Genomic DNA, 18,166 nt, shown 5'->3' on the forward strand with positions numbered 1-18,166 from the left:
CTCTCCTTATGTGTGTTCCCTTATGGGCAGGTTCTCACTCTAACCCCAAAGGATATTTTCCTATAAAACCTGGTTTTGCTGGGTCTTTGGTGCTGCTGTGGTTGGTATCACTGAGGGCTTTGACAGCAGAGGTGCTCCTGGCCATGTCCTCCCCAGGCAGGAGAGATCCTCAGTGCTCCTGCTCATGGATTCACAGTCACACATGTGAGCCACAAACCCTGGGGCAGGAAAAACAAAGGAGACCACTGTGGACAGTGGAGTTGGACTGGAAAAACAACAAAGCTGTGCTGCTGCTATTTTTAGTAGGTCCAAACTATTTGTGTGGTTGATGGTTCTCATTTTGCTCTTCACCACAGATGGATCTTCAAACACAGATATTTGATAAGCAGTTTCTGTTCAGCTTTGTGTTTGTTTTCTAAGGGGGATGAAGAATTCAAGGTTTCTTGTTGTCTTTCAAGCTCTCTGTATGAGGTGAAGGTATCAAGTCTTGTTACCTTTGCACTTCTTGCGGGAAAGCCACTAATTCTGGCACTTCCATTTAAACTGAGTGGTATTTTCTCAGGAGGGTGAGCAAAACTGAGTGAAAGATATAATTTATAAATTCATAATTAGCTTATTAATTAATTTACTCATAAGGTCTTCCTGGTGATGATTAAAGGAGTGATAGTTTAAAAATAACCAATGCAACTTTTTGACTCTCTAAAAACATAAACAAACTTGTGCATTAAAGTTAACATTTAATGAGCAAAAATCCTGATGATTTCTTATTTTGAGAAAGGAAAATGTTGAAAAATTGCAGGTTTATACAGACTGGTTTTAATCATCTAAGGTATCTGTTATCTTTTTTTTTTGCTTTTCAGACTTAAAGCCTGCATATTGTTTATACTGGGAAGGTGTGCATATTATTAAAATGTTGGGTAGTGCCATGGCCATGCCCTCCAGAATTGTTGAAATGTCTCTTGGATTCATATTTTAATTATTATCTCTATTTTTACTTTGCTTTTCCTTAATAGGATTTAGAATATTGCTCTTTTACTTTTCCATATGGATATTTCTAAGTGTCTTGGTCACCCTAGGACACTAAGATTATAAAATAATTAGATGTATGAGTTAAAAACAAGGGAAATTTACTCCACATCTGTAGTACTATTTGCTACTGTTTACTTCAGTATTTGTGGTAAATTTAATTTTGGGGTTACCTTGGTTATTATGGGAAATGCCACTTTTTTTGTGGTGCTTCCTATACTGACATAGGGATTAAAAATATATATATATTCTCAGGATTAAAGTTTTTTATCATTATTGACAGAACTGTAATATAATGCTGTACACATAAGAAAAATAGGAAACACTTTCTCTAACTAGAGATTAACATTTCATTTCACCACAGCACATCTTTTTGAAAATCAAAATCTTTCAAATATCAGTTGGTTCTTAAGTGTAAATGGAAATATGTTAATTGAAGTGCTGTGAGAATTGGTGTTTGCAGTTCTCTTTGTGCAGCAGCATATGCACTGAACTCATTTGCATCCCTTCAGCTTTGCCAGACAAGGAGATGGTGCAGGGGAATTTTGGAGTAATCCTGTGACTGCTGAAATTGTTAAATATCCAATCCTGGGTTGGGATTTCACTACCAAAAAATTATGAATTTGTAGCAATCAATATTTGTGCATGACAAAAATGTAATTTTAACAGCCAGTGGTGTTCTGCTAGAGGGAAGATGCAGCTTACAGGTGTGTGGGGAGGTGATAATTGATAATTTGGAGGATTTTTTGTTATGTGATTGTTTTGACAGTCCCAATGAGGGAAGATGCTCAGTGGATAAACTGGAGATTCCTGATTTAATGTCACTTGATTTTCCAGGGAGGGGGAAAGTCAGACCCCTTGCTTTATCTATATCTGCTCATCCAGCAAAGCTGAATTGTTTGAGCAGCTTGGCAGGTTCTTCCTCTGCCCAAGAACCTTCCTGGAGCTGATTGCAGCTCAATTTTTTCAGCATTTCAATTGTTTTATAAACTTAACTACATCAATTTGTGTGCTGCAAGGAAGAGTCAGCTCAAGTTTAATTTTATTCTGGAAGTCTTTAACTGATACTGTGTCAATTATTGCCTACAAAGTTGCTTTGGCTCTGGCAGAGTGACCAGATCTTAAAACACAGTGAAACAATGTGTTATGTACCAGGACCATTTTTTAATTTTAGATATTCTGTTTTTAGAAAAATCAAAGGTCAGGAAGAGCTAAATAAAAAAATAAATTAAAAAAAAAATTAAAAGGTTGGAATTTGAAGCTAAACCAAAAGAAGCTGCTCTCAAGACATGGTTAGTTTGGTTGGTTTATTCTCAGAAAAGTCAGATTGGGTTTGGTTCACACAACCTAAGGAGAGGCTTTTGTCATCACCCTCCATCCTTGTTCTTTGTTGTGTGGGATTGATCTGGTCATTGTGGATTCCCACCCTGGCTGCAGGAATGCAGCCCAGGCTGAAGAATACAGCAATGTCCTTGATTTACACAGGACAAGAAATAAAAAGTGAAAATAGTGCTTTTATCACTGAAACTGTTTGGTATTGCAAAAAAAGAAAAAAAAAAGAGAAAAAAGGGGCTGTTTCTGGCCAGTGAAAGATTATTCAATTCATTCTGTTGGTAAAAGCAGGGTAAGAATATGGTTAATTAAAAACAGTAGATAAAACACAAATAACCAAAATGAAAGTGTGTCCTTGAGTGTCACCAAGGTTAGGATGTGCCCTTGCTGTTGAACACTCCAGGTGTGCATTGTGGGGATGGGTTTGGGTGGTTCTCACAGAACCTGAGAGCTGTTTGTCACCTGGAATGAGGAATTCCTTGGTACTAAAGGAAAGCAAAAATGAGGAATCCTTTCCCTCCACACACTTTTCAGTATTAAGATAGAAATTTTAGCTTTTTCTTCTTTAGTTTTTAAATTAGTTAAAATATTGCCTTAATTTTCTTCTGTTCAATAAGGGTGGAAAACTCTTACTTTAGGAAATGAGGTTTGTGTTGCTGAGCATCTTCAAACCCTTCAATATTTAACTGTACAGATTTTAATTAGAATGTATGCATTTAATAAGCAGTTTTCATGGTCTGATAGTAAAGTACTGATGAACTGAAAGTTCCTTTAGCTCTCTTTGAGAGAATATGGCTTCAGATATTTGTGTGTGTGTGTTACTTTTTGCCATGTGGGCTTCACAGCCACTATTTCTGTGCTCCTTAAACAGCTCCTCTTGTGCAACAAACTCTGATTGAGGCACTTCAGTCTCATTTAATGAACTCATCTCCCTGCTCCTGAAGACGTCTCTCACCTGATGCTTTGCCTCTTAAAGTGGTTGTAGAAAAAGGAAGAATTGGGGGATGATCCAATGGTTTAAACAAAGATTGGGTGTTGGGAAAAATATGTTCTGTTCCCAACTCTGTTGCACATTTGCCAAAACAGCTTGGCCAAGTCACAAATCCATTTAATCTGTTTTTGGAAATGGGAATAATACTTCATGGGCAGGCAGATGATGAAATTTCAGTGCTCTTTTCCAGCAGTTTTTATCAGGGAAGAGCTTTGCCTTGTCTTTTAAAACCAATCCCTTGGGTTTGAAGGGGATTATTTGATGTGCAGAGTGAACTCTCTAACTCCCCTCCTGCTCCCTTTTTTTGAAGGCTGCTGGTGCTGTTTCACCTAAACTTTGGTGTGTCCCAGAGTTCAAAACCACTGGATCTGCTGAGCTGACCTGTGGGCACCATGTCAGTGTTTCCTAATGAAAGGCACAGCAGTGCCTTAGTTATAGTTACAACTTTAAAAATAGCACAGAAATTAGTTTGGAAGCTTATCTTTCTACTTTAGTTCAAATCTCAGCCTTTCAAAGAGAAGGGTTAGAACAGTTGCATATTGGGAGTGTTGTCTTGTGTAATATAGTTTTCTCATGAAAACTTTTATTGAGTTTATTATTTTTAATTCCTGGACAGATTTCTACTTGCGTGACTCTGACTGGTTAAATCATGTCTGTTGTTTTTATTTGCTTTTATCCTTCTGTTCTTTTCCTGCTGCCCCTTACACAGGGACAATTTGAGAGCTTGGCATGGTCTCAGAACAGCTCAGGAGGAGGAGGAGTGCTTCTTGAAGGATATTTTCCAATAACAACATGCTTGTTGTAGATTAGTTTCATTACTTTGTGGCTTTTCAGACTTTTTGGCATCTTGATTGGTTCTTGAGCATCCTCACAAGTGACAAAGGAACCTAAATTTCTGTCACACTGTGGAAAACATTTCTAGAGGGTCTGCACATTCAGGAGAAAAGTTTTAGGAATTTACAAATAGAAGGAAAATTGGGAAGTTGTTAGAACAAACATTAGGGAGAGCATGCTTGGTTTATAAAAAAAGTCTCAGAATAGAATACAAAAATCATGATTTCTGCTAAGATTCCCAGCCCAGCAGTATCACCACAGTGAAGCAAATATGGAATGGCTCTTGACCATCAGACATCTTTAGGTAAGCAAGTGTGAAATTTAATTAATGCCCATAGCTGTGTGAGAGGAGGCTGAAAAAAGCCTGTTCTTTGAGCAGACAGGCAGATTTAGGGGGGAAGTGAAACACTGCTGTCTGCTCAAAGTTCGAGTTGGTAGGAAGCAGTTTTTGTCATTCTTCAATGGCCTGAGTTAGTCATGGATTTCTGTGTCAAATAAAGGCTTGTGCTGCTCTTGGAGCAGAGTTCTGCCTTGAAGAGCCCATCTAAAATAAACTTTGCTTCCTTGAATGGGGAATTATCATTGTGCAGCCCAGCTCCAGTGGGTAGCTGCTCTCTTGGTGAGGAGGTTTGGGCACAATTTTGCAATGGAATGCAGGTCTGTGATGAGGTAATAAATGAAGGCTTTTGTTACTAAAGTAACATCTGAGTCACAAGTGCTTTTTTTATGATTATGCTTGCGTCAAAACACATCATGACAGCACTTGTTCACTGTACTCCTCCTACTGCTTTCATTGTGAGCAATGTGAGATGCCAGGAACTGTCTGTTTGGCTCCCAGCAGTTTGGTTTGCTTTGCTGATAGCTTTTATTTAACACTGATTGATATTATTAGAACCTCGGTGTTTCCATATGAACTTTTGCACCCCCACGAGTACCCAGGGACTGAGACTGAGGTGCCAGGCACATCTTGGTGGTAAAGGATGGGGTGGGTTGGTTTGGCAGCTTTGGTTCAGCTGTGCTTTATAAGAAGTTTTGGAATGGCATTTATTGTGACAGAGAAAGTTGGAACCTGCATATTTATGGTTAAATGCAGTTATCTGGGAGGAAGAAAAAATGATAATTGATTTCTGTTTTCCTATTGCAAGTGTTTTGTTTGTGTTTTTTAAGCAGGAAGCTGTTGTGTTGTAGAGTGATGTATGTGGGCTTTGTTGGGACTGTTTGTAATTTGGCAAAGGTAGAGGCACTCCAGCTTTTGGACAAATTTTAAATTGTTTTTATAGTTTAGCAGGAAATGTAGAGATTGAGACCACACAACCTGGCTCTGCAGAAGGCTTTTGTGTACAGAGATGCTAAACACCCGAAAATGCAGTGTTTCCATAGGCGGAGTTTCTTTTGTATTCACAGGCTGGGGAGCCTCAAATTCCAGAGGCATTACATGAGCAGTTTTAATGAATTAGTGTCTGGTTTTCCTGCAGCAGATGTGACAAGCAGCTTTATAAGCTGCTTCCCATCGATCGCTGTTTTCCAGCTCTTTTGTGTCTTTCTTTTGCTCAGAGAAAAGCAGGGAAGAGCTCGGTTTCTACAGTAACTGCTGCCTACACTCCTGCCTGCAGGCCAAGAGCTTTCTCAGTCCTGCAGCCTGTGCAGGGCTCCTGCATTGAAATTCTGTAGGTTTTGTTTGGGTTTCTGGCTTTTTTTTTAATTTCTTCTTGCTGGTTTCAATATTTTGCCCTTTAAGAAAAGAGGAGAATGCAGTGGAAATTTGTGATTTTGAGATAGGTAGTTTTAATTAACCACAGCACGTTGCCATGATTGTAAGATAACCTAAATATTTTTGCTGCTGATCAGTACCAGTGTTTTGTGGTTGGTATGGAAAGAAAAGAGATCCTGGCTGCTGAAAGAAGAACCTTTGAAAATCTGTGCTATACTGTGAGCACCCTTTTCTGTAATAATGCAGGGGAGGAGTGAGATCAGCTCCAAGTTGTTAATAGAATCCTTTACGTGTGCAGCAAAATTTGCTGTAGTGGAACAACTTCAGCACACTCATTTCAGTCTAAACTCTCAAACAGCCTCAGAGAAACTGCTGTGAGTACAGGGTTAAAAATGCCAGTTTCTCATGATGTCAGCTCTGTGAGTGGGAACGAGCTGAGCACCATTTCAGATGCTGTCATGTGTTCATTACTCCATTTGTGTTTGCTGCTGGTGCTTCAGGAATGTTCCTCTTGTCGTCATCAATATTCTGCTGTCATAGGATCATTTTCTGACGCAGGCAGGTTTGTTCCAGACCCTTCTGAGGCAGGTCAGCCCTGTTCCTGTGAGGAATATCAACCAACAGCTTTACATACTTCTGAAGCACTTGCTAAACCATCAGCAGGGAAGTCTGTAACTGAGGTTTCCCATGGGAGAGCCAGTAATTTATAGCTAGATTGTATTTCCAGCCTTTGCTTACAATTTGCTACAAGTGTTTTATTGGCCAACTTGAATTAACATGAGGCCACAGCAATATTTCATCACTTCTGATACTGCATAGATCTTTGCTTTTGAATTTAAGAGATCAGAAAATAGAGATAGATGGATCAGTGATCTTGCTCTTTAGGGTGTTTTCCACCCTGTTAGGTGGCACTGTGTAGACAGCGATGACACACCTGAAAAAATACCCAAATCCTTGTGAAGAGAATGCCCAGTGCTCAGAATAAAAATTCTAATTGCTGGTTTAAAAACCTGCCAGTGTTTTGTTCCTTGTGGCATTAGAGGTCGAGCGTGCCTCGAGCCCTCCCAGTGTGTGTGTGGAGGATGTGCCGTGCAAAGATTGATTTTTGGGCCCCAGAAATCAATTGCAAAGGATACAGGGAATTAAGGGGAACACTGTGAGCTCAGGATTCAGTCCCCAGAGGAAAAACTGCCACACTTGGAAGGGCAATTGCTTTTTGGGTAACCTCTAGAAGTGTCCTGCCTAGTAAAGGCCAAGCATAATTGAATGTAAATTTATGGTAAATTAGCCACAACAGAACTTGGTTTCAAAGCAGGGAGGAGGAGGAGGAGGAATCCATCCCACCACAATGGATGTGGACGTGGCCCTGTGGGAAGTGATGCCATGTTCTGGCTGGTGTGGTTTCTCACAGGCTGTGGTCAGCTGCAAGCAGGAGGGCATCAAAAATGTCCTTTCTAAAAATCTGCTTGAGGAGCTGGGCTTTGTGTTCCATTAATATAAATAATTTTTTTCATCACCACTCCCCCATCAATGGGGAAAATCAGATACCCCTATTGCCAACAATGGAGAAAGGTTTACAAATGCCACCTTAAAGCTAAAATCTCTGACAGGAGCACAAGGTGGCCCCTCATGTAAGGTGAACAAGCACCTGCATGAGCAAATTATCCATTGAGGAAGTTATCTCTGTTCAGGATTATAAGAAAATAATTATAATCTAATTTTATACTGGATCACTCTTTTTCAGTTTATCTGTGATAATTTTTCCTATACTCTTAGTGATGGCAAGGTGTTACCACAGCAGTTTTTAATGTAATCCTAGAAAAGACTTTGTAAAACAAATATCTGAACAGGTTTTTTTTCTGTTTGAAGAGTCAAGACAATGCCTACTGTTAAAAATTGTGTGGTATTTTCTTAATAACCTGTGCTTTATTAATAATCATTTAGTGCTGGGAGTTTTCAGGTGGCTACTTAATATATGACTGTTTGGATGGATTTATTTATCACAGTTGTTGTTAGCTTGGAAGCCCAGACTTTAAACTGTTGGGTACTTTTTGATTATCTTGAAATAAAAACAGCAATTCAGTTCAATTTGTCTTCTTAATAAGTTTTGGGTTTGTTGATTCTTTTAGCTCTAAAGGTGATGACTCTATTCCAGAAATGGAGTGTGGTATTGACTTCAGTTCAATTAAACACAGCCCAAAGTCTTAAAAATAAATTCTGGATGTGAATAATTCAGTATGCCTGCTCTTGGTGTTGAGCAGTCAGAAACCTTTTGGTAGAAAATTCAGACACTGAAATATTTAATCATACTTCAACTTGTTGAGCTTTTTTCACTTCCATGGTATTTCTAGTTGTTCTTGTTAAGACTCATCTTTTAAGTCTTATTTATTTAAAAACCAGTTAAAAACCACAGCCACATATTGTTTAATTTATAATTAATATCCTATTAATCCATTGTGATGGAATCAATAATAAATGAAGCAGCAAATGGAGAAGAGATGAAATTGGGGTCCTTGTGCTTTCAAATTGAAATTTGCCCATTAGCAGGAAGTCAATCAAATTGTAATTTCGTTCCTCTGGACACTTCCTTTAATGGACTTGCTGGAATGCTCAGGGAGAGCCTAAAGGACCTGAATTTGATTTAATTTAATTTTATTTTCCTGGAGAAGCCCAAGGATGGGTCTTGGTGCAGCCCTCCCCTGCCTGAGGAGTGATTGTGCAAAGCCTGAGGCCAGGCTGTGCCTCACACTCTGGGCACAAGCAGCTGCAGAAGTTGCAGTGAAGAATTTGTATCTGCACAAATGAGAAACTATTCACTGCTTGAGGGTGTAATTAGAAGAAATGAGTTGCCCAATTCTATATTTGGAAGGCTTCAAAATTTGGAGAGACAAGGCTCTGAGCAAGCTGGTGTGACTTGGAAGTTACCCTGCTCTGGGCTGGACACTTTCAGAGGTCCCTTCCAAACTCAGTTTCTCTCTAGTTGTGTCTGAAAAATGTAAAAACTCAATTTTTGCTTGACTTTTGAAAAATAATTATTTCAAAAGTGTGCCTGGGAGTGTGCACTGTAGGTGATTGTCAGTGTGCATATATATAAATAAATGAATTGGCTGTGAGAGTCATTTTTACTGGAATAAGGGGAAGGTTTGGGAAGTAGATCACAAGTAGGTAGGTAAGAGGAATTAGAAAATGGATTCGTTTCAAATCTCCCTTCCATGGAAAGGAGACCATAGCTAGAAGTATGGTGATTTCCATGGTTTTTTGTTAGTTCACTGATCAAAATAGCAGAAGGAAGCAGAAATAGTATCATCCCAGGCTGCTGTAGTGTCAGAGAAAACTGGAAAAGCTGTGCTTGCTGGTGCAGATGTTGATAATGACCTCTGCTTCCCTTTGTGGGGAGTTAACGCTGCCTGTGTTCACCTTGAACGTATTTGAAGTCAAAAATCGACACAAGCAATCTCCCAGCTGCTGACTGGGTTCTTTTTTGAGTCTTGGCTTTTTAATGTGAAAAGTTGAAGCTGTCCTTGGCTCTCAGTAAATCAACAAGAGTTCAAAACCAGGCATCTCGTTATTCTTTCAGATCTCTTTAAATCTCAGGGGATCTTGAAGTTAACAGGGGTTCAGGATCACAGTGAGTGTGAAGGAATTGAGCTGTGCACTTGTAACCACCCTGACTTGAGGGGTTATCACTGCTCAGCCCTTATCATCTATTTGAATGTAAAATCTGGAGGTGCTGATAAAAGAACCTGCTGATCAAAGTGCCATGGCAGCTTCTGTCTGATTTTGGTCCTGGTTCTTAGAAGGCAATTAAACTGGAATAATTCAAAGATACTGAAGCACTTGGTGTCACAGCAGGGTTTATGTACAGGGAAAAATTGAATTCTTCTGCTGTGTGTTGGTTTCCCAGATAAAGACAGGATGAAATTCCTCCTTCCTAGTCAGATGGGATTTTTGCACAGGCAGAATTACAAGTGTATCATCAGCCTTTCCCTGCAGTATGGACAGAACTGCTGAGGGGAGGGGAGAAAAAATTGGAAATCCAGATGTGACAAAACCAGACTTTGCACATTTTTCCCCTGAGACACTTCTCTGGCACCCTGCAAAGTTCCTAAACTCTGCAGAGGTCCTGCCTGGATCAGCATCACTGTGCTTGCCTAGAAACTGCAGATATAGATGAGTTATCTATGGAATAGTGTGAAATGCTGTGATGTTTGGTTTCTGTTTTCCAGTAATCAACCCACAATGAGGTTTTTTTTGTTAATTTAAAGAAGAATAATTGAGGTTATGAGTTACATTTTAGCTGTGACACCTCCTGTGGTTCCCTGGGTCATGGAGTGGCTCTGTTGTGATGCTCACCTGGACTTGCCATCAATAAATACACAAAACTGCTTTATTTCTTTGGGATATTTTGTAAGTGGGTTGTCTAGATGAGTTTCTCCTCCAGCAAGCCATGCTGTGGTAGTGTGTTTGAAATGCTGTGATGCTTGGTGTCTTTATTTCTTTGGATGTTTTTGTAAATGGATTGTCTAGATGAATTTCTTTCCCAGCAAGCCATGCTGTTGTTGTGAAACTTTTGTAAGCTTTTGAACAGTGAGTAAAACCCAGTTCAGCTTGTTGAGGACTAAATGTTTGATGAGGTCTCTCCTTGTGGGTGTTTCTGTGGTTTTTGTTTAGTTCATTGTATAACTAAAGAATATGCCAAAACCAACTTGATTCTGATCAAATTAGAACATGTTCTCTACTTTGATTTTGGATGTAAATATAATACATTTGCATAGCTGCAGTTTATTCAGGAATTCTCTTGGTTAGTGTACACTCTTTATTCTGCTTTTTGGCTGAATTCCAGCTATAAAAATATCCCCCATTAAAAAAACTGTTTGCAAATATGAATCAATTGACAGATGTGGTCTTTTGATAATATTCAGGTGTTTATTGCTCTAACCAGACAGGGATTTATAAGTACATTGTATTTCCTTACTTACACTGGCTTTTCAGGCATGGAAATGTAAACTGCACTGGGGGTGCCTTTGGGTTTCCATGTCTGTCAGTTCCCAGTTTGTTTGGCATATGTAGAACCTCTGGAGTCCCCTGGTTGGTTCCCTGTGTTTGGGGATGTTTTTGTGGGTGTTTTTCCAACCTTGATGAGCATTTGAGAGCCCCCTGTCTGTGCTGTTTGCCAGAGGGAGGTGATGCCTTCAGGGCTGCAGGAGGGTAAAAAAGAGATCTTTTAGTATGGAATATCAAAGGAGCTGCTGAGTGTTCCTTTTCTGCCTTTCCATATTCCTGAAGCTGTGGAGATTTATAGAAGTTTAATTTAATCTCTTTCCCATCCTGACCTGGTGTGGCACAGGAGGGCTCCAGTTCCTCAGTGCTGTGCACTGGGGTGGTTTTTACCAATAAGAACTCTAACCAGGGAATTAGCACCTAAAGCCAAGTCCAGTTATTCCCTGGACTTGAAATAAATTTGGTCTTACAAGCATTTAAGGTAAATTTGCAGGTATGGAGTAGCCTCATGAAATGCATAGGGAAGGTGACTAAATCTGTGTCAAGCAGATGTTGTTGTTCACTTTCTCACAGGGATTTTTTTCTTAATCTTTGGCTGGCTTTGCATACACTTGTGTTGTTTTTATTGCTGCTTAAAAGAAATGCTTGGAAAATATTTTTATTACCAAAACAACCAAGACCCCTTTCCATTGTCACTAAAACGATACAAGCACAAAATGCTTTCTACTGGAAAAAGCAAAGAAATGAGTTGTTACTGAATATATTAAAAAACCCCAACCCAGAAATTGGTCCATTTAACTTCCTTGCTGAAATGCTTGTGCAGTTTTTGGCATAGATTCTGTTCCTAATTTAGTACATTGAGCATGTTTCAGAAATAGGTCGTCTGTTAAATGCGGCCACGGTCCGTACTCAGAAGTAAGACAGAGAGAAAAGGAAGGTCACTGTCAATTCTTTCTCTTTTTCCTGATCCTTGAATGTGGATTGTAGGGAAAAAGAACCACTGTGGTGCATGTGGCAAGGGACATAGTGAAAATCAAATGCTGCCTTTGTTCTATAAACATCCTTCGATTCATTTGAAGATATGAAAGCCAAAACACAGGAGAGTTCATTTCTAAGGCTACTCTGCAGCTGAGTGTTCCTGCCAATTCTTACATCACTTTTATGTTTCATATATTTTTCCAGAGAAATGATCACTTTTATTTACAGTCTGTATTTTGCATTCATAGCTCATTTCTTAGCCCTTGTTCCAGCATGTGCTTGTTTTCTTTTTGTATAAAACTAGATCTGCCTAGAAGCACTTAAAAGCAAAACAAACCCCAAAGCTCAACATTTTGTGAGGTTTGTTTCTGGGTATAGTCTTGTTGGAAAGTCCTTTTCATCATGTGGGAGGTGTGTAAATGTCATCGTGGGTTTAGTGCTCAGTGTAGTCTAACAGCTTAAGGATGAGGAGGTAGTAAAGTTATTTAAACTGTATTTTTATAGATGCTTTTGTTGAGACAAAATTAAGTTTCTTATTTGCTCAAGATTAAGCAGATTTATTTACTGAGAAGTTAGAAACAAGCCTGTCCTGTTTAATTGGGTTTATTTCTAAATGCTGTGCACAGGGATGTAAAAAAGGGATTATCCTAAGGTACATTCATTGTATTTTATTTTTCAAATTTGTAAACAGTTGCACATTGTTAATTTATTGTTTGTCATTAAATTTAGGCAGGTAATCCTTGGTTATACATGAAAATAGGCAGTTTACTGAAATTGGGTCTTAAATACAGCTCTGAAAAAAGGTGTTTGAATGTAGTACTAGAGCAGCAGTATGCTCTGTAAATGAGCAGAATTTGAATTTATATGTTTAATTTAATAGGTGCTTTAAGAGAAAAGAGCCCAAATCTCTTAGACCAGTCTATGAATCTGTTTAGACCTCAAATTGGCCAATGTTCATGATTAATTCTGCTATCATGGACCAACTTGTTCATTTGCTGAAGCTGTTCCTTGGCATCATAAAATAATGAGGTTTTGTTTTTAAAATAGCTCTGCTTTGGGGCTGCTGCAGGATCAGGATGAACCTCAAGAAATTTAGAGACAATGCACAAACTGCCCTTGTTAGAAAGAATTGCATTTCCCTGTGTTCCTTAACAAATGTCAGGTGCTTACCTGGGGATCTTTTTCTGGTCACATTGATCTCCCTGTATGATCTGTAAAATGAAGATGGCTGTGGGGTAATTAGAAATATATATGTAAAAATTATAAATTCTAAATGAGCTTAGGTGATAACATGCAAGTTACTCAGAAAGTTTTACATTCTCTACACAAGTGACTGATAGATTTGTTTATTTTTATTTTTCAGCTGTACTTTCAGGTTTCCCAGCACAAACATCAAGATAACATTCACAGCTCTGTCCAATGAGAAGAGAGAAAAGCAGGAGGCCCCCGAGTCGCCAGTGAAGCCTGTGCAGCCCCAGATCTCTCCCTTAACAATAAACATTCCAGACAACATGGCTCACCTGATCAGCCCCCTCCCTTCTCCCACAGGAACCATCAGGTATTTAAACCCTGCAGGTGGGATCAGGGCCACCTACAGTCAAGCTCAGCACAACTTTCTCATTCAGGATTTTGCTTTTGAGGTCAAAATTTGGCTGAAACTCAGCCTCCAGAAACCCCCTTTCTGCTGCCATAGTTGCATGAACATTAACATGTTCAATGTGTAACATTCTGCTCAAGAACCTGGCATTTTTCTTGCATTTCAATAATTTAAATTGCTTTTTGCTCTTGCATGCTTTATGGCAACGCTTCAAATGAGACAATTTTAAATGACACCATTTTAAAACATGCTGATTTGCCACTGTCCTGAGGTTCATCATCAGGAAAAATGGTTTGGGTTATTATTGGTGTGGAAAATGGACTGATCTCTTACTCCAGAAGATTTGGTTTTGTTAAGTTGGAAAGGAGCAGTTTATTTTGGTTTGGTTTTCCTTGCCCTGCTGCTTCTTTGGTAATTGCAGCTTTGTCCCACCTGTCAGTGGGACCAAACTCAATTAAACACAAGCAACCCATCCTCACAAATTACTCCAGATGCAATTATTCAAAGACTTGGAAAGATCAGGAGCAAAACTTCCATGTCCAGGTCCTGAAAGTTGTTTCAGTCATGTTCATGCTTTTGAAAGCTTTTTTGTCCCCACTCACTTGCTTTTAAAAAGGTACAGCTTGTTAATGAGATTGGAATGGAAGGATAATTGACTTCTTGCATGTTTGCCAAGCTCTTGTCTCTGTCTGGGAGTGTTTATTGACACCTGCTGAAATGATGGAAGCACAGAGAAAAGATACCTAGACTTGTCTGTGTAACAGGTTTGCTTTCTTATAAGAATTCAGGGAAAACACATCTTGCCAATGACAGAGCAGCTCACAAATATTTCAGATATTATCCCATCTATCACCACTATGAATTTTGTAATTCTCTTTAGGGCTTTCATACACCTGTTGAGTAGTTTATTACACAAAAATAAAAAAGATGACAGTTTGGAGTCTATTTTGAGAGCAAAGCCTGACAGTTTCTCTACAAATCATCCTGTTTTGTAGAAGACTTGTAAACTTGCTTTGATTATACCATATGTGTCTCTTTGTCAATATATGCTGAAGTGAGCAGAGCAGAGGGATGTTGTCAGCTGATACTTGCAAACACAGAGCAGGAGTGACCTATATCTAAAAAAAATAAATGAGCTCCACATTTGGGCTCTAACCAAGGATTCTTCTGTACAACACTTAAAAATTGCCATCTCTCTCTTATAGTAAGTACATCACTAGTAACAAATCATGGGTGGATTTCTTGGGAAGTGAAGCTTTGATGCTTTCAGTGTAAATATAATTGCCCAATCTATAGTGTTTGCATCCTTCTGTACATAAAAAAGGAGGCAGCAAAAAAATGGAGGGGCCAGGCAGACAAACAAACCTTGACAGATGAAAATTGTTCAAGCTTTAGTGTGTAGATCTAAATAACATTGTCTAGATTTATTTGTTGTTGATGTTTTGAACCACAGATTCAAAGATTAAAGATTATCTTTGGAGATAAGGCTGCTTCTGGGGGCACAGCCAGGTGCAGCTATTGAGATTTCTGGTTTTTTGGAATTTCTGAGGGCTGCCTTGAAATCAGCTGCAGTATGGATTGCAGAGAGTGTGTCCTTGCAAAAGAGCTGCCAGAATTATTTTGGGGAAGGGGATGAACCTCACCTGCTGATTTTCTCTTTCCTCTTGGCTAAAAGGAAATCATAGAAGAAAATTGGCATCGTGCAGCTGCAGTTCCTGTGGACTCTGCAAGGCAGGGGACCGCTGGTAGAAAGATGTTCCAGTGGAATTATATCCAGTTTTACCTGGTTTTCTGTGATGGATGGCGAAATGTGAAGTGTTAGGAGATACTTTTTGGTGTTTGGCACCATCTCTTGCTTTCTAACAGTGTATCTGCTCTGTTGGCCCAATACTGCATTAAATCAGCTGAGTCAGTGCTGATGCACCCCATTTATAGATAAATTTATGATTTTTATACACATACCTATGTGTAAGTATGTGCACACACCTGTAAACACTTAAAATAATACTGATTTCAATTTAAATGAGAATCAAACATTTTTTTACCTCACCTCTTGCTTTATTTCCTCAAATATGCAAAAACACTACACAGGAGAGATGATTTTTTGGGGGGCAGACTGAACACAAGCATATGGCAGAATTCAGCAGATGTGGCTGTTGTATAAGAATAAAGGCTGACCCAGTCTGTAAATAAGAATTAAGAGCTGAACCGTACTATAATTGATGAAAGACTGACCCAATCTTATAAATTAGGGAATGAAAGAGCTGAACCCCCAGTCCTTATAAATTAGGGAATGAAAGAGCTGAACCCCCAGTCTCCTATACTGCAAACTACTGCAGTAGTTTCCAGAGTTGTTTCCAATGAGTGCCTGAAAATCTGTGCTTGCTGATGCAGTTAAGGTGGCAAATCTCACACAAATACATTGCAGCCTGATCAATCAGCTGATTCTTGAGGAGGAAAGCCTGGGTGAGGTTTTTTCCTGCAGTGATTCTGATTCCATGGCTGGCTTAGCAAAGCATGGAAGGTGCTTTGGAATGGAAGCCCTGACAACCCTTTAGCTGCAGCCTCCCAGCTCTGGTAGTGGCTTTGCTGCAGCAAGAGCTTTTTGATGAGACATAATGTGGTGATATACTGTATAACAAAATAGTAGGATCTTCTTTTTATGCTCTACAGTGCTGCAAATTCCTGCCCATCGAGCCCCCGCGGCGCCGGCTCCTCAGGGTACAAAATGAGCCGTGGAATAGCATCTGACCTACATTTGATGGCTGACAATTCCCAGTCAGAAAACGACAAGGAAGCTTCAGGGGGAGACAGCCCAAAGGTAAACACAGCTTGAAAGCGATCCCAGAAATTACACCTGAGCTCAATGGAAGGCTTGGGATGTTTTGTTTGCTGAGGTGTATGCACTGAGTGGTAATTTAACATGCCAGGCTTTAAAAATAATGTGTAGGGTTTTGTGAGCAGATGTGAGATTGATGGATTGATTGATTGATTGATTGATTGATTGATTAACCCACCCCTGTTCCCTTTGGGAGAGGGTCTGTGTGCAGTCTAAGTTACTGATCTGTTTGGAAGCTATTGAAAATTCTTTGCTGCAAAATTTATGTTTCCCTAAAATTGCTGATCAGAACAACAAAGCTTTCTTAATTTCTTTTCTGCCTCAAGATTTTTGTTGTCCAAAAGTCCCCTAATTCAAGTTAATGATGTTCTATGACTTTTGATCAGTGTGTATTTATTCAGTTTGTTGATGCAGACTTTTCTTGTTTTTGTGCAGGATGACTCTAAGCCACCCTACTCCTATGCACAGTTAATAGTCCAAGCAATTACAATGGCCCCGGATAAGCAGCTTACACTAAATGGAATTTATACGCACATAACTAAAAATTATCCCTACTACAGGACAGCAGACAAGGGCTGGCAGGTAATTCTGATTTCTGGAATATTTTTTATTTTTTTACATGTGAGCAATACTGGCAGCTGTAAATGGTCATGAGCAGGCAGTTGGTAAGCCTCATAACCCTTCAGATGTAGAATTTGGCAAATGAGTGTGTTGTCTTTCCTCTGACTGTAAGTTTTCCAACAAAGTGGGCAATTTACATTGGTCTGTATTTTAAATACTGCTTTATTGATGGAATGGTGTTCTTTAAACCCCTAGTAGGGTTGCAGACAGGCTTTGGGGAAAGCAAAGTGCATTTGGCACTGGATTTGAATCCTGTATGCCTTCTAGGAAAGGTGTCATGTTCTGTAACCTACAGCTGTGTCAACATCCGTGTTGCTATCTTGAGATAAAATTGAGATATGAAATACTCCAAGTTTAGTTCTGTTTGAAAACAGTGATCTTGCCCATGCAGCAGGTGAGGGAACAAGTGTTTTATCTCATTATCTCACCCTCGTTCATGCACTGTTTGATTTGTGAACTTGCCCATTCCTGTAGCAAACCTTTCAACTCTGCAGAATTCATTTCTGCTTTCTTTTCATTTTCACAAGAGCAGCCTCAGCTTTTGCCAGGATGACTAACTGGTACAAATCAGTCTGGCAGAGCCTTGCCAGGCACATGTGAAGGCCCAGTGCCTTTGGTGCTGTTTTGGGTGTCTCAGGGAGCCTGGAACACCTGGAGCACATCCTGGGCTCTCTGCTCCCTCTGCAGTTATTGTCAGGGAGGTCAAATTTAGGGAGATTGGGTGACAGGAAAAGTGAGGAAGTGTTGGCTGCACAAGTGAAAGACTGAAGAATACAATCCTTCCCTGCAGAGGAAGAGATTTTTAAATATTAATCACATACTTATTTGTCATACAGCCTAGATGAAAGCTGGGTCGCTCTCCCAAGGTTAGAGGGGAATGGAGCTGCTCCTGGCTGAGGGTTTGGTTAGACAAGGACTTGGCTGCTGTGGCTGGGAAGTCTCTTTTGTTTCCCTTTCCCACATAACTGCAGTATCCTGGCTGCAGTCAGGTTGTTTTAGCAACAAGAGTCTGTTTATAAAATGTTGATTTGTGTTTTGCTTCCTATTTCACAGTACCTTGAGTGTCTGTGTAGGAGATGTTGCTTTGTGAGCATCATGAACCCAACACAGACACACAGAGCTCTGCCACAGAGCAGGGGGTGGATTCTGTGATGCTTCCTAAAGCCAAGGTGACAGGCACAGCAGACAGTGTGTGCTGGAGCCATTAATCAGCAGCTATGCAGAGAAAATTGGAAA

The 18,166-nt window shown here is 39.6% G+C and overlaps 1 protein-coding gene across 1 annotated transcript in view; it reads left to right on the top strand.

Annotated features, from left to right (window-relative positions):
- The window catches only part of FOXK2 (forkhead box K2), a 45,063-nt gene that overhangs the window by 17,983 nt on the left and 8,914 nt on the right, over positions 1-18,166 (top strand). The window contains exons 2-4 of the mRNA XM_064728254.1: positions 13,237-13,431; positions 16,144-16,291; positions 16,745-16,891. Of these exons, the coding sequence (XP_064584324.1) occupies positions 13,237-13,431; positions 16,144-16,291; positions 16,745-16,891 (490 nt within the window). The remainder of the gene's footprint in view (positions 1-13,236; positions 13,432-16,143; positions 16,292-16,744; positions 16,892-18,166) is intronic.

The sequence above is a fragment of the Zonotrichia leucophrys genome, chromosome 18 (genome assembly GCF_028769735.1).
Source record: "Zonotrichia leucophrys gambelii isolate GWCS_2022_RI chromosome 18, RI_Zleu_2.0, whole genome shotgun sequence".
NCBI lineage: Eukaryota > Metazoa > Chordata > Aves > Passeriformes > Passerellidae > Zonotrichia > Zonotrichia leucophrys.